At 35.6% G+C, this 13,733-nt stretch overlaps 1 protein-coding gene across 9 annotated transcripts in view; it reads right to left on the reverse strand.

The window, feature by feature from the left end:
* Nucleotides 1-13,733, reverse strand: part of INPP4B (inositol polyphosphate-4-phosphatase type II B) — an 829,855-nt gene that overhangs the window by 139,089 nt on the left and 677,033 nt on the right. For all 9 annotated transcript variants that reach the window (XM_024245636.3, XM_054553363.1, XM_054553366.1 and 6 more), the window contains 1 exon segment: nt 4,216-4,393. In XM_024245636.3, the coding sequence (XP_024101404.1) occupies nt 4,216-4,393 (178 nt within the window).

Here is a 13,733-nt window from a genome sequence, read left to right on the forward strand (position 1 = left end):
AGTGAATAAACAATAAAAAAGTTATTCTCAGTTGTAAGTAATCAACATAACATTCTTCTCTCTATTATGGGTATCTTCAACTTCTTAGCACACTAGCTGCCTGGCATTGCTATTATAGAAAACAACATTGCTTGAAAACATCCTGATTGTATATGTTTCAGAATACAAAAGTTTTTATTTTTCTTTGAATATAATAGAACGTTTGGTATAGTATATTGAAGTTGAAAGAACAGTAGGAATTATAAGCTATGAGAATTTCTCAAATATGCTGTGAGTATAGCCTCTAACATTCGCAATAAAGGCCATTATTTAACTATTTAAAAAATGCAATATTGTAAAACACCCCATTCTTTTAAATTCTTAGGTTGTAAAAGTTAAGGGCCATATCTATGTAGTATTTGTCATATAGCATCAAGTACAATACCACACATAATTAAGTGCTCAATAGCGCTTTTTGATGAGCAGGATAATAATGACTTATTAAACAAGGTCTATCAATCCCAATGGAATAGAGAAAGTGATGGGTGTTTGAACACTAATAGATTTCTGAGCTACGAGAGATACCTAAACACTGTCCACATTCAGGCCTTTAAAAACATTATTTATTTTAGTTTGAATTTATTTTATCTATTCCTTGTTTTTTTTTCCTTCATAGAATTGCATACTTTTAGTCTGAGAAAAAAGGAAATGCATTTTTATCTCACTCTATTATTAACCGTTCATACTATATGTTAAAATTTTGGTCTATCTTTTGCCTTTTTTGTTGGAATTATTCAGATAAACTTAGCTTGCCTTTTGTTAGATTCTTACACCATAAGATTATACTATTCTTTAATATTTTCTTGAACTAATATGCAACAACCAAACCCAATTATCCATAAGAAGGCATACCAAGAATGTTAAAATTATGATACAATTTAATTGAGTTTTGCATATTAGAACATGAAACATTAAAAGTATTGATTTTTGTGAAATTTTAGTAGTACTCCTTCCCTGCCCCCACATTTGTTTCCTTAGTCCTATGTACAAGCATCCATATAGTAATCTGAAGACATAGTATACTGGTCAGGCTCACAGAATCTGGAGCCAAAAACACAAGGTGTGTGATTGTGAGTAAATTTAATATTTCTCTGCCTCAGTTTCCTCAACTGTGTAAACTAAGGCTACTCACAATACTTACTTCATAGAATTAGGAAGACTAAATGTTAAAATAATATTATCCACCTCATGGAACTCTGAAAATTGAAGCACTTATAAGAGTCTCTCAGAGTTATTAAGCCACCAATAAATGCTAGCTATTACTGTCACTTCATCATCGTCATAACCACTACTATCGAGTCTTGGAGTTCCTGGGAAGAACAGCCCTGTGTTTTATTCCATTTTTCCACCTTTTCTGTTGAGCACAGTGACTGTCAAATAGTATGAATTCAGGAATTATTTTTAGTTTATAAATTGTGTGTGTTTGTCTCTACCAACAGTGTTTAGATGGATGGAATGTTGGCTGGGGAGCTCTGTCCATGTGCCTTGGTTCTCAGTAGCAGTAGAGATGATGTAAATTGCCTTTGGATCTACAAATATTGCCTACTCAAAGACTCCTGGAATATGCCCTCTCAGCAAGTTGAATTTTTCTGTTGCCACTTGCTTTTCCCCCAGACTATGTGTTTAATTGATAATGATTTCATGGCTATTGTCTTCAGGTGCAATGTCTTACCTAAGAGGAGTGATGTCATCTCATCACCAAATAGAATACCTCCTTCTTCACTGCCTGGGCTGCCCTCAGCCTTCCCCAGGTACCCCAAGTCTATGACAGTAAACTCTTCCATGTTCAGGTGCTCAAAGGCTATAAAACCTTCACATTTCCCTGATAGGCATGAATATAGATAACTCCTTAATGTCTTGAATATGCTATACGGATAAGTCCCTAAGAAAACAACACTAGGTACCTATTTTCCAAACACGCCAGTTCAGAATCAGTAAAGGAAACCAGGGGACTATCCATGAAGTAAACATTTTTATTTTATAATCCATAGTATATAACAAGCCCAAAACTCAAAAACAGAACTTTTAAAGCTTACATCCCACTAATATTCAATTATATTTAAATTTAGAATACCACTAAAACTCTCTCTCTTTCATACCTGAATTCATGGATCATACTTTGTTCTAAACCATGAGCTACTAACAGCGTTCATAGACTAAACAAAACTGTTAACTTAGATAATTCTTTGAAATTCCAGTCATGAATTCTTAAAAGAATGCATGGCTTGCAAACTTAACTTAAAAAAAGATCCTCCTAGTTTTAAGGACTGAGAGATTTATCAGTCGACTAAGCTTGTCTACTCAGTAGAAAAGAGAAAACATAGGGGAAAAAGTTGGAGCAATGCTGGATTCAAGGAGCAGAAAATGCCCATCCTAACCTCCCCCCATCACCAAAATCACTGCAGCAAGTTGTAAATGATGTATGAAATGACAAATCCCTGCCCAGTGCACAAGAAGAATATAAATACTGCTCTGTAATCACTGCAGCGGTGTGCTATTCGCTAAAATTTTCAGCTTAGGTGAACCCAGAAAAAACCTCACCTCATCTATAAATCCAAAAAAGAAATGAACCAAAATGAAATTATATTATTTTACTGTATGCAACAACCTCCTCTTTTTTCTTTTTCCCTAGCCAGAAAAACATACTTATTGAATATCAGAATACTTAGGTGTTACTAAGGCATTTGTCTAACGAAAATTTTTAAAAAAAACTTTTAAATAAGGAAATGTCAAAATCCATATATTAGACGGAGGACGCTAGAAAGAACTTCCATTCTGGAGTCATCCAGATCTGGGTTTGAACCCAGGTTTTGTTTGAATCCTGTGTTTGACTCTAGCTGCATGACTTTTCACATTTTTAAAATTTCTCTGAGCTTTAGCCTATTTCTGTGTGAAATGAAGATAATATGTTCTCCATAAGTCTGATGATTAAATAAAATGACATAAAGTGTGAAGCCCCTTGCCCTATTTGATGCAAAGTAAGTACTTGCAAAATTTGGGTCAATATTTTCCTCCCTTTTCATGCCAGAGGCATATGTTCTGGCATGGAAGGAATGCTGCATTTTGAACTGGAAGCTCTGAGTTTGGCTTTTCACTTTTTAATTTATTAGACAATTCACTCGAACTTTCTGAATAGATATTAACTATTTTTTCATGAAAATAGGTATGTTTTCTCCTATGAGAATAACATATAAAAATGTACAAACTGCAATGTTAAATAAGCATAAGATATTATTATAAATTAACATACCTGAATAAAAAGTATGGGCATACATAAGATCCAGGTTTCTATGAATCTGTTCTTCAGAGAGGTGGAAAACTACACTTTTGTCTTATTCTATAATTATGAGAATTTTCTTTGATCAGTTTCTTCAACAGCAGATTTATTGAAAGTATCTCATAAAAAATTACATGATCTCCTTAAAATGCAGAGGTGAAGGATGCACACATTGGAAGTGGACACTGGTTTTACATTGAAAATCAACTGTCACTTGTCTTTTTCTATCTCAGCTTTCTGTCTATCACACAGCTAGCCACCCTCGTTAGTTCTGGAAGTTGATACTGAGTGTCTACCCCATGCCAGACTAGCTCTCCTTTCTGCAGATAAAGGAACAAGTCACCTTTGGAAAAACTAAGGCTTAGATTATACCGCTTTTCGAATAACTAACACATTTGGAAATTTTTGGAACCTATCCTCAGTAAATAATGTAGAGAGCAAACTGAGGCAGAGGAAGTACCCCATACAGACTGATGTAAATCCACATCAAAGTTCTGCCTTCAAATGAAGTGGCATTCCTATTCAAATGTAAAGCTTTATTTGCATAAAAATTAGGTGATCACCAGAGGAAAATAAAGTAATTTTCAAAATCTAATTTAATTCACTTAATAAGACCATAAACCAAAGAAAATGAAAGATGCCAAGGAAAAGAGAAGATATATACCAACCAATAACAGGTTTCATTTCCTACTAAGAAAAAAAAAGAGAGTACTCAGTAAGATTTGAACAGAGAATGAGGCCAATTTATTTTGATCCTGTGGCAATACTTTGAAGCTTACTTTTTAACCTACTCTATTTTACATTTCCAGATGCTACGAAAGGCAATGTATGCAGAAAGCCAGACCAATGGGAATTTGAGTATTTCATTTTCCCAACTATAGTGATGATTTGGATCTTACTTTTTCTGAAAGCATCTTTAAAGAATTCTTCAAGCTGTCTGGAGAATGCTGGCTTGCAGAATTAAGCAGTAGGTCTGCATGGGTTGCTATAAGAGGTTGTAGTTGATTGATGTTGCTGAGAACTTCCTTTGCTTTGGCTGTGTTTTCAGGTGAATAGTAAATAAACTGGTATCCGGTACTGCAAAAACAAAGATAAAAATAAGTTACACAAACAGCATAACGAACGTTCAGCCCTTAATATCAGATGGCAAATGATAAACAGAACTCCAAGTATCACTCTTTCCTATTGATAAGAACTGCCCTAGGAGATTTTTAATAATGCACTAGCAATTTTTATGTAAGGTGACGAAAATGCTTTTTAAAACTAGGTAATCTTTTTTTGCTAAAACACTGGGAAGATTAATACTAATACTTGACATGATTACATTATTGTAATTACATATATGTAATCATGTCAAGTATTAGTATTCAAAACAAATTAGTATTACTATTAATTTTTAATGAACTTGAAGCCACATAAGCCAGTGGGAAAAGATTCAAGCCAATCTCAACTTAAATCCTGGTTTGTCACTAACTAGCTGGGTGACTTTGGGCAGCCTTCTTCCTCATCAGGAAAGTGGGAATAATCATCTAAACAATTCTATGAGGTGTGTAACATTAGAAGTCATTCATATAAAGTGCCTAAAATTGTGCTTGGCACAGAAATAGCATTCAATACCTACTACCTAACGTTTCCCCCCATGTTACTAGGTGAGGGGTATGGAGGAAGTAAATTTTAATAGCTGAGAAATGAGGAGAAAATTAATTAATGTCAAGTGGGCACATGGACAAATTTATTGGACAGAAAAAGGACATTAGTAGCAGAATGCTATTACATAGTGTTATTTTATCACGACACTTTTTCTTCTTATGGTTTTCCATTTAACATACAAAGAAATCCAAAATTGGTTATTAACTAAAGAATTATTGACTTTTCTTTTTAAGAGACAGCATCTCACTCTGTCACCCAGGCTGTAGTACAGTGGCACAATCAGAGTCCACTGCATCATCTAACTCTTGGTAGGCAATGATCCTCCCGCCTCAGCCTCTTGAGTAGCTGGGACTACAGGTACAAGCCATCACACCTGATTAAATTAAAAATTTTTTTTTCATAAAGACTAGGTCTTACTATGTTTGCACAGACTGGTCTTGAATGCCTGGCCTCGAGCCATCCTCTCCTCTTAGCCTCCCAAAGTGCTGGGATTACGGGCTTGAGAATTATTGACTTTTATAATTATCATCCAGGAACTAATCAAGCACATTATGGGAGCAGGGATTCTTTAGAGTGAAGGAATCTTTGATCCATTTCATTAGGAAGAGGCACTCCAGCAGGAAAGCCGCAAAACAACAAAACAGTTGCCAGAAGGAAAGAAGAGGGAAGTAATGGCTCATGCATGCACAAGATTCGTGTAAACTTGCTTACATCCCATTATACCCAAATGTCAAGACATTTTTTCAAAAAACTTTGCAGTCGATGTTATTTACTGAATATGTCTCCTACATTTTTATCAGCTCAATTATTTAAATTCCATAATTTTATTTCTCATCTTGAAACCTCAGACACCACTAAGAAAAACTGACATCTAGGAAGCGTTATCTGTCCTATTCCTCTCACACTAGTGATTTTTCAGGGGAAAATTATCAGAATCTTTAAGGAAACAATTTTTTTTTGCAAACATATAATGAATATTCCTCCTATTTTATTTATTTACTTATTTAGTAGAAGATTAAAAGAAACGCCCTTTGAGGCTTGGGCTATTCAGAAGATTGAACAAGAAGTCAATGAAGGTATCAGATTTATGAAGGCTAAGAAACACATTACTAGTTTACTTGTAGACTTTTAAATGTCAGAAGCGAGGGGCTTCAGATAAAACGTACCTTAATTTGCTATTATGTATGTCTTAACGCAAGTTAAAGTAAATGAAAAAAAACAATTGCGAGGAGGGGAAAGGAAACAGTAGTCCTAGCCAATTCTCTATGTCTCTTTCTGGCTTCTTGAGTGGTTGAGACAGATATCATGCAAGAGTGTACTAAGGACTTTACAAAAGAAATCATGAACTCAGGCTGGATGTAAAGTTTAATCCGTAACAGGCTTTAATAAATCAAACAGCTCCACATTATTTTTGTAAAGAAAATGATTCTCTAAAGATACAGACGTGTCACCAGAATTTGAACAACGTTTGATACCCAGCAGCTCCGAGAGCAGAAAGCAGGACCTACTTACAGACCCAATGCAGAGCCATGTGGTCACTGCTATGTGATCCCTCTTTGCAGGTCTGCTATCCTGTCATCAGAGGTCGCTTCCTGTGTCCTCCTATGGCTACTTACAGGCTCCCCATGGCTTAGCCTTTGGAAAGCTAGAATGCTCATGGCCTTGTGGGGTCTTCCATCTCTCTCTTCACATGACTGCTTTCTTTTATTATTATTATTATTATTATACTATTAATATTATTATTATTATATTATTATTATTATATTATTAAGTTCTAGGGTACATGTGCATAACGTGCAGGTTTGTTACATATGTATACGTGTGCCATGTTTGTGAGCTGCACCCATTAACTCATCATTTACATTAGGTATATCTCCTAATGCTATCCCTCCCCACTGCCCAAGATAATTTATAGATTCAATGCCATCCCCATCAAGCTACCAATGACTTTCTTCACAGAATTGGAAAAAACCATATGATTGCTTTCTGAATGTGTCTTCTCTGGCCTCTCATACGCTCACTTCTATCCATTCCATTTTACTCCTATCACTATTGCCTTCCTTCTTTACTATTATTCTTTCCCAGAAGTTCACTGTTACTATTTTCCTGAATATTACTACTTTCATTATCAAATTCCCTGACAGTCTCCACTCCATTCTATTCTAATTCACACATTTCTAATATTTATTCTGCACATGTTCTTTATTTATGCCCTAGTTGAATGGTGCTCAAATTTTAGCAGTCACAATAAGATTTCCTTGGTGATGAGGACAGGGCCTCAATGTTTATTGAAAAAAATGCAGATTCCTTGGCAACATCTGCTAAGAGATTCCGCTTTAGTAGGCTGTAGCATTTGTGACAAGCACCTCCAGAGATACGGACGCAGGGACGGAACATCTTTAGAGATACCCTGTCATTGTTGTGACTGAGATCCCCTCTAAACCCTTGATCATGCTACACAAGGACTCTCATAAAAGTTCGTTCTTAAGGTATTCAAATTTTCTTAGCACCTTTTACAAGGCTACTTTTACAACCCATCTTATTCACACAAGTTGCTTTGGTTCCCTCCTCATTGCCAGTGTTTGCTCTCCTAACCTTTTTCATCATGATTTCATCTTTTCCCTCCCAATATATTCCCTTTCCTCTCCCCAATACATTCTTCAATCACCATGATGGGACATAATCCTAACTCCTGCCTCTTTCTCCTAATTCAGTCTCCTTTGGAGCAGAGTTGTGTAGCATGCATCGGTTGTTCTGATGAAGTCTTTTTAACGATGAGCACCTCACCTAGTGAGGCTGAAAGATTCATTTTCCATAATAAAAGCCAACGTTGGTGTCCAAGATGAAAGGATGAAATAGTATGGTATGGAAAAAAAATCACCACTCACAAAATAATTTTAAGTATATATAAATTTTATCTACCTATTCAGTGCCTTACTCTTTAAACATGTCATATATTTTAACAGTTATAGCTTCTTAAATGGGAAGTAATAAGTATAATTTAATTATCTAGATAAAAAGAATATAACCAAACTCTATTTTATAGTAGTATGAAATTTAAACTGGATCCAAACACTTGAGTCAATGATCAATCAGACAACTCTGGAAGAAAGGCAAAATATTTACTTGGACAAAATATTTTATAGAATATAAATAGTACTGCAAATCACAGATAATGAAAATTGAAATTAGTTTTATAATATTTTTCTATGGAGAGTGTGAATTAAAGTGTACTATATACTTAAATATATTCATTTAAATATGGTTATTTAATATATTTAATATTATTTTCATTAGAATGTACACCTACATCCCCATCCTTACATGTTTGTGTGTGTATACGTTGTTACTATCCATGTCATATCTTGGAGATGTGAAAAAAATATAAAGCACATAATGAAGTAACATTTACATTCATAAGCTCTAATTGCTAACGAAAATACAATTAAAACAAGGACTTATATATTCCTGAGTGTATATTTGTCCCAGTCCCTTTTTCCTGGTCTTCCTTATTTTCCTATCCTCTTGCTCCAAGACTCAGCTCTTGGAACTCTTATCTATATGTCCCTCGTAAGTAATCTCATGGTTTAAATACACATGCTGCACTAATGATTTCCAAATCTCCATCTCTAGCCTAGACTTTCCCGCTGAACTCCAATGAAAACTAAAGCTCTCCTGTTTACAGCTCCAGCTTAACCTGTCCCAAACTGATCCCGAGATCTGCTCCCCACTTTCAACACCCAGCTCCTTTGCACTCTTCCCCATCTTAGATTATGGCAGGTCCATTTAATATTGTCTATGACTCTTTGTCTCTTATCTTTCATCCAACTTTTCAGAAAGTCTTGTCTTTTCCTTCAAAATATACCCAGAATCCAACCACTTATTTCTACACTCATTGCAACCACCCCATCATTTCTACCACTAGGATTATTGTAATAGCTCACAAACTGGTTTCCATACCTCTGTACTTAAACTTATCTATTGTAAGATAAATAATACTCTCAGATATTGAAGTCCTTGACTTATGGTTAGGGTTTGAAGATGGCAGGAGGCAGACAAGAAGAGAAATATAATTTATTTTCCTTAACTCCTTGACCACAAGTGCACATTGTGGGACTTACTCTGTTACTTATCCATCCTTTCCCTTCCCACTCCATTGCTACCTCTACTCCTTAATCTGTTTGCTCAGCCAAGCTACTGTTTTGTGCAGTGGAGCCATTAAAAAATACAGATGAGAGATGATTAACAAGCAAGGAGGAAAACAAGAAGGAAAAGACAGGGAAGGTGGGGCATGAATAGAAGGGGATTAGGATTGGTGAGTTTAGGGAAAAATGACTTAGAGTGGTGTGTCTCTTCTCCTGTGGCAGAATTAAGTGTCCAGAGAAAAAAAAATCTAGAACTATTTCCACTTATTTTTTTTCTAGCTCAAACACTACTTGTAAAAAAAAAAAAATGTGGTCTCTTGAATCCAGAGGAAGGGATATATATGCTCTCAGTTCTGACTGAGAAGAAAATAATATGGATCACAAAAGAAAATTCACACTATAGTGTACTTAAACACACCCTTCTGGTCTCACAGGGTTTAATAACGGGCTTCATGCCTCTCTGCTTTCCCCAACGCACCCTTTCCATTTTCTACTGGGAGTGGGGTTTGGAGAAAAGAATTAGAAAAAAACAAAACAAAACAGTATTTTACCTCTTTTGGACTTCACTTATATAATTAAATGAGTTATATGATCTGTACTTAAATTGATATTTACCTTTACTCCTGTTTTAAAAAAAGTCACAGTTTTGGGCCGGGTGCAGTGGCTCATACCTGTAATCCCAGCATTTTGGGAGGCCGAGGTGGGCAGCTTGCCTGAGCTCAGAAGTTCGAGGCCAGCCTGGGAAACATAGCAAAACCCTGTCTCTACTAAAATACAAAAAATTAGCCAGGTGTGGCAGCGTGCACCTGTAGTCCCAGCTACTCAGGAGGCTGAGGTAGGAGAATTGCTTGAACCTGGGAGGCGGAGGTTGCAGTGAGCCAAGATCACCCCACTGCACTCCAGTGAGGGCGACAGAGCAAAATTCCATCTCAAAAAAAAAAAAATGGTTTCATGAAAATTTTAGAGCCAAAGAGTATTGTGAATCAAAAGTTGATTCTGCCATTTATTAGCTCTGTGAAAAACGATGCTAATAGGAAAAAAAATAACATTCATTTCTGCTGAAAATTCCCCCTCTAAGAAAATGTGTTTATTGGTTCAGATCACAGTGGCTTCTACTATTCCATTTTTTAGTTTGCAAGTTCTTACTTGTACTTTCTAAACCATTGAAACCTCTTTTTTATGTACATCCTCTATTTAGCCCTATTCTTGCTTTAATTCAAATTTTCCAGGTACTATTATATGACCTTTAAATAAGCACAGTCCAACATGCTTTATTTCCTTTCCTGGCCTATTTCCACTTGTCCATGAGTTTATTTGCCTTGATTTCGTTTGTCACCTTCCAAGGTCTAGTCAGTTCTATTTCTGCCTAGTTTGGCTTCTGGTATTTTCATGTTGTCCCTGTGGAGATAATACCCAAACCTGGTCTCCTGATTCCTTCCAACCTCGAAAACTTCTCAGCCTCATCCTAGACCTTATGCCCTAATATACTTAATAAAAGTATAGAGTAAGAAAGGTCCAGGAGTAAATATCATACCCCAATACTCTGCAAATATAAAAGTTCCTTTGACTGCAAACAGGCATGAGAGACCTTTATGGGGTGACAAAAATGTCCTAAAATGGGATTGTGATGATGACTGCACAACTCTGTAAACTTACTAAAAATCTTGGAATTATATACTTACAATAGTTCATTTTTATCCTAGACAAACTATACTATAATAAATTTCTTTTAGAAAAAAACAAATCATTCCAACATATGATATTATAGACTAATGATTATGATTCTGGAATAAGAATACAAAAAAACCAGAAGGTACATATATAAGCCATTTTATTTTTTTCCATGTTAAATTTGACAATACTTTAAGACAGTGCCTAATAAAGCCAATATTTTATACTATATAATTTATGCTAATAATTTAAATCTCCTCCTCTATCACTTTAATAGATAATAATCATTGGGTACATATATGCTATGGACCTAGCATTATGTTAAATGCTAGTTTTTCAGGGATTATATTATTTAATTTTGACAACAACCCTCTGAGGAACAAATATTAATTCAAGATGTAGAAATTGAAGCCTGAGTAGGTTAAGTAACTTGACTTGGATCACACAAACTAGCACAGATGCTAAAACCAGGTTCAAACCCGGATCTTTATTGTTACACAGTTTGAACTCCTAATTATGTTTTACTATCTCTTGAACATAGTATCAATCCATTTTAAATTTGGAAAAATTAAAATTCTATAACTAATATGGGAAACATCTTTAATTGAATAAGTATCACTTATAAATATTAAAATAAAATATAATTAAAGAAGTTCTCACCTAATTAAAACAAAGTTCATTAGAGATGTATGATTCTATTTTGTAACACAAATTAAAGAATTTCAGAATTGTCTCACAGTAAATTATTTTCAACAAATATTTAATAACTACTACTCAGTCAATGAATTAAGGAAAGCAAAAAACCAGGGGTACTCAAGGTAATCAGGGGATCATGTGTGATGATGCCAGCCCACTAAGCGCTACATGAAGGGCTGGTAGTGAGAAAGAAGAAAAAGGGAAAAACTATTTTGTCTGAGTCTTCTTCCCACAAGAGCTTGCAAACCTAAGGCTTTATCTAGATGCTTGGTGTCTGTGAATATCCTGAGGACAGCTGTAGTTTCAGGGCTTGCTTACTAACCACTCCTCACTAAAGTTCCTTCATTCCTGAGAGGAAGGGAAAAGGATGGCACATTGCATCCAACTGTTCTAGGTACTCTGAGATTGCAGAATGTTTTTCTTACCTAGTTTCCATATTTGCTGGAAGTAGAAGTTGTAAAAAGATTGTATGAAAACATTTCTCTTATTTTACAACTAAAAAAAAGGAAAAAAGACAAAACAAATATTCAAAAATAAATATAACTGTATTTATCTGTGGCACTCTAACTTATTAACCTTTCCAACACATTCACTGATATGTTTAGATTGATGTCTTTTGCACACATGTCATACTTTCTTTCAGGCACATTGTTTACATACAGCTCTACATGCCTCATAATCCACCAAATAATTGAAATGGCTACATAATGTTCAACTTTAGTGATGCAGAATAGTTTGCTAATTCATTCATTCATTCATTCAAAATGCTTATAATATTTTAGTATTATGAATGGTAATCTATGAACATCTGTGAAAAATTTACTCCTTTTATTTTTATTTTGGCCATATTCCTAAAAAAGTGGTGTTCCTAAGGTGTATTTGAGAGGGCTGCAGATAGAAAACTGATAAGGCTGGAGCTTTAAAAATATTTTTACTGACTACTAGGCAGAACAACTTTAGGCAGATTAATATAGTAACTGACCCTGAGTGCAAATCATCACATCAATTCACATGTTTTTTAATAGCACAAATAATTTATTCAAAAAATTACATTCTCATAAAGACCCATAAGGAATTGACTAGACCAACTACATTTTATTTCTCTCTGGTGGATAGCAAAATCCCTTCCTAAGCTAACATTGCACATTTGTTAAGAGGATGTTATGTGTTGAACATCTTTTGACTGCTTGAGGGTAAATGAGTATGGAAGAACTTGAGACTAAGGACAGAAGTCTAATTTTCTAGCTCTGGTTCCGTCATTAGCTGCACTGGTGACTCAATCTTTGGTCCTTGGTATTTTCATCAATAAAATAAGTAGGAGAATTCATGGTCTGTGGGATCCTCTCTAAGTTCTATGATTTAAAAGATTCTTGGCTGGGCACGGTGGCTCACGCCTATAATCCCAGCACTTTGGGAGGCTAAGGTGGGTGGATGATGAGGTCAGGAGATCGAGACGATCCTGGCTAACACGGTGAAACCCTATCTCTACAAAAAATACAAAAAATTAGCCGGGCGTGGTGGTGGGTGCCTGTAGTCCCAGCTACTTGAGAGGCTGAGGCAGGAGAATTGCTTGAACCCGGGAGGCGGAGCTTGCAGTGAGCAGAGATCACGCCACTGCACTCCAGCCTGGTGCACAGAGCAAGATTCTGTCTCAAAAAAAAAAAAAAAAAGATTCTTAATGTGAAAAAAAGCACAGACTCAACAAGATTATTTTCTTATTTCTCAAAATGTCTCTTTAATGGAGTATAAACAACTGACCTTATTAATTAAGCAATGGAAATGAATGGCTTATTTCCTGTATCCCCTTTCTCAGCTGTCTTGGCATTTACCCAGTTATAGAAACCAGAAACCTAAGTCCTTCAATCCTGCCTAGGCTCCCTCAAGCCCTCAGCCAACTGGATTTAAATTCTGTTAGATATTTCCTTAAAATCTTCAACTCCCCAGGTAACTGTCTTCCCTCATGCCACTATTATAATAGTCTAATTCTTTGCCATTCTTCTGTTCTCTCTACACTGTCACTCCAAATACTATGATCATGGCAATCTTCAGCTGAAAACCTACCAATTGCAGTATCCGTAGCCTAAAGGGTGAACTGCCAGGAACTGACATAGCAAATAATTGTTTAAGATTTGGTCCTTGCTCCCTGCCCAGCCTAACATCCTTTCACACTCACCTACACTCTAGCAGCTGCTCTGTGTTGCTGGAGTTTATAATCCAGGGTGCAGTGAATGGCACTATCATTCCCCAGATGTATG

This window comes from Pongo abelii, chromosome 3 (genome assembly GCF_028885655.2).
Source record: "Pongo abelii isolate AG06213 chromosome 3, NHGRI_mPonAbe1-v2.0_pri, whole genome shotgun sequence".
NCBI classification, from domain to species: domain Eukaryota; kingdom Metazoa; phylum Chordata; class Mammalia; order Primates; family Hominidae; genus Pongo; species Pongo abelii.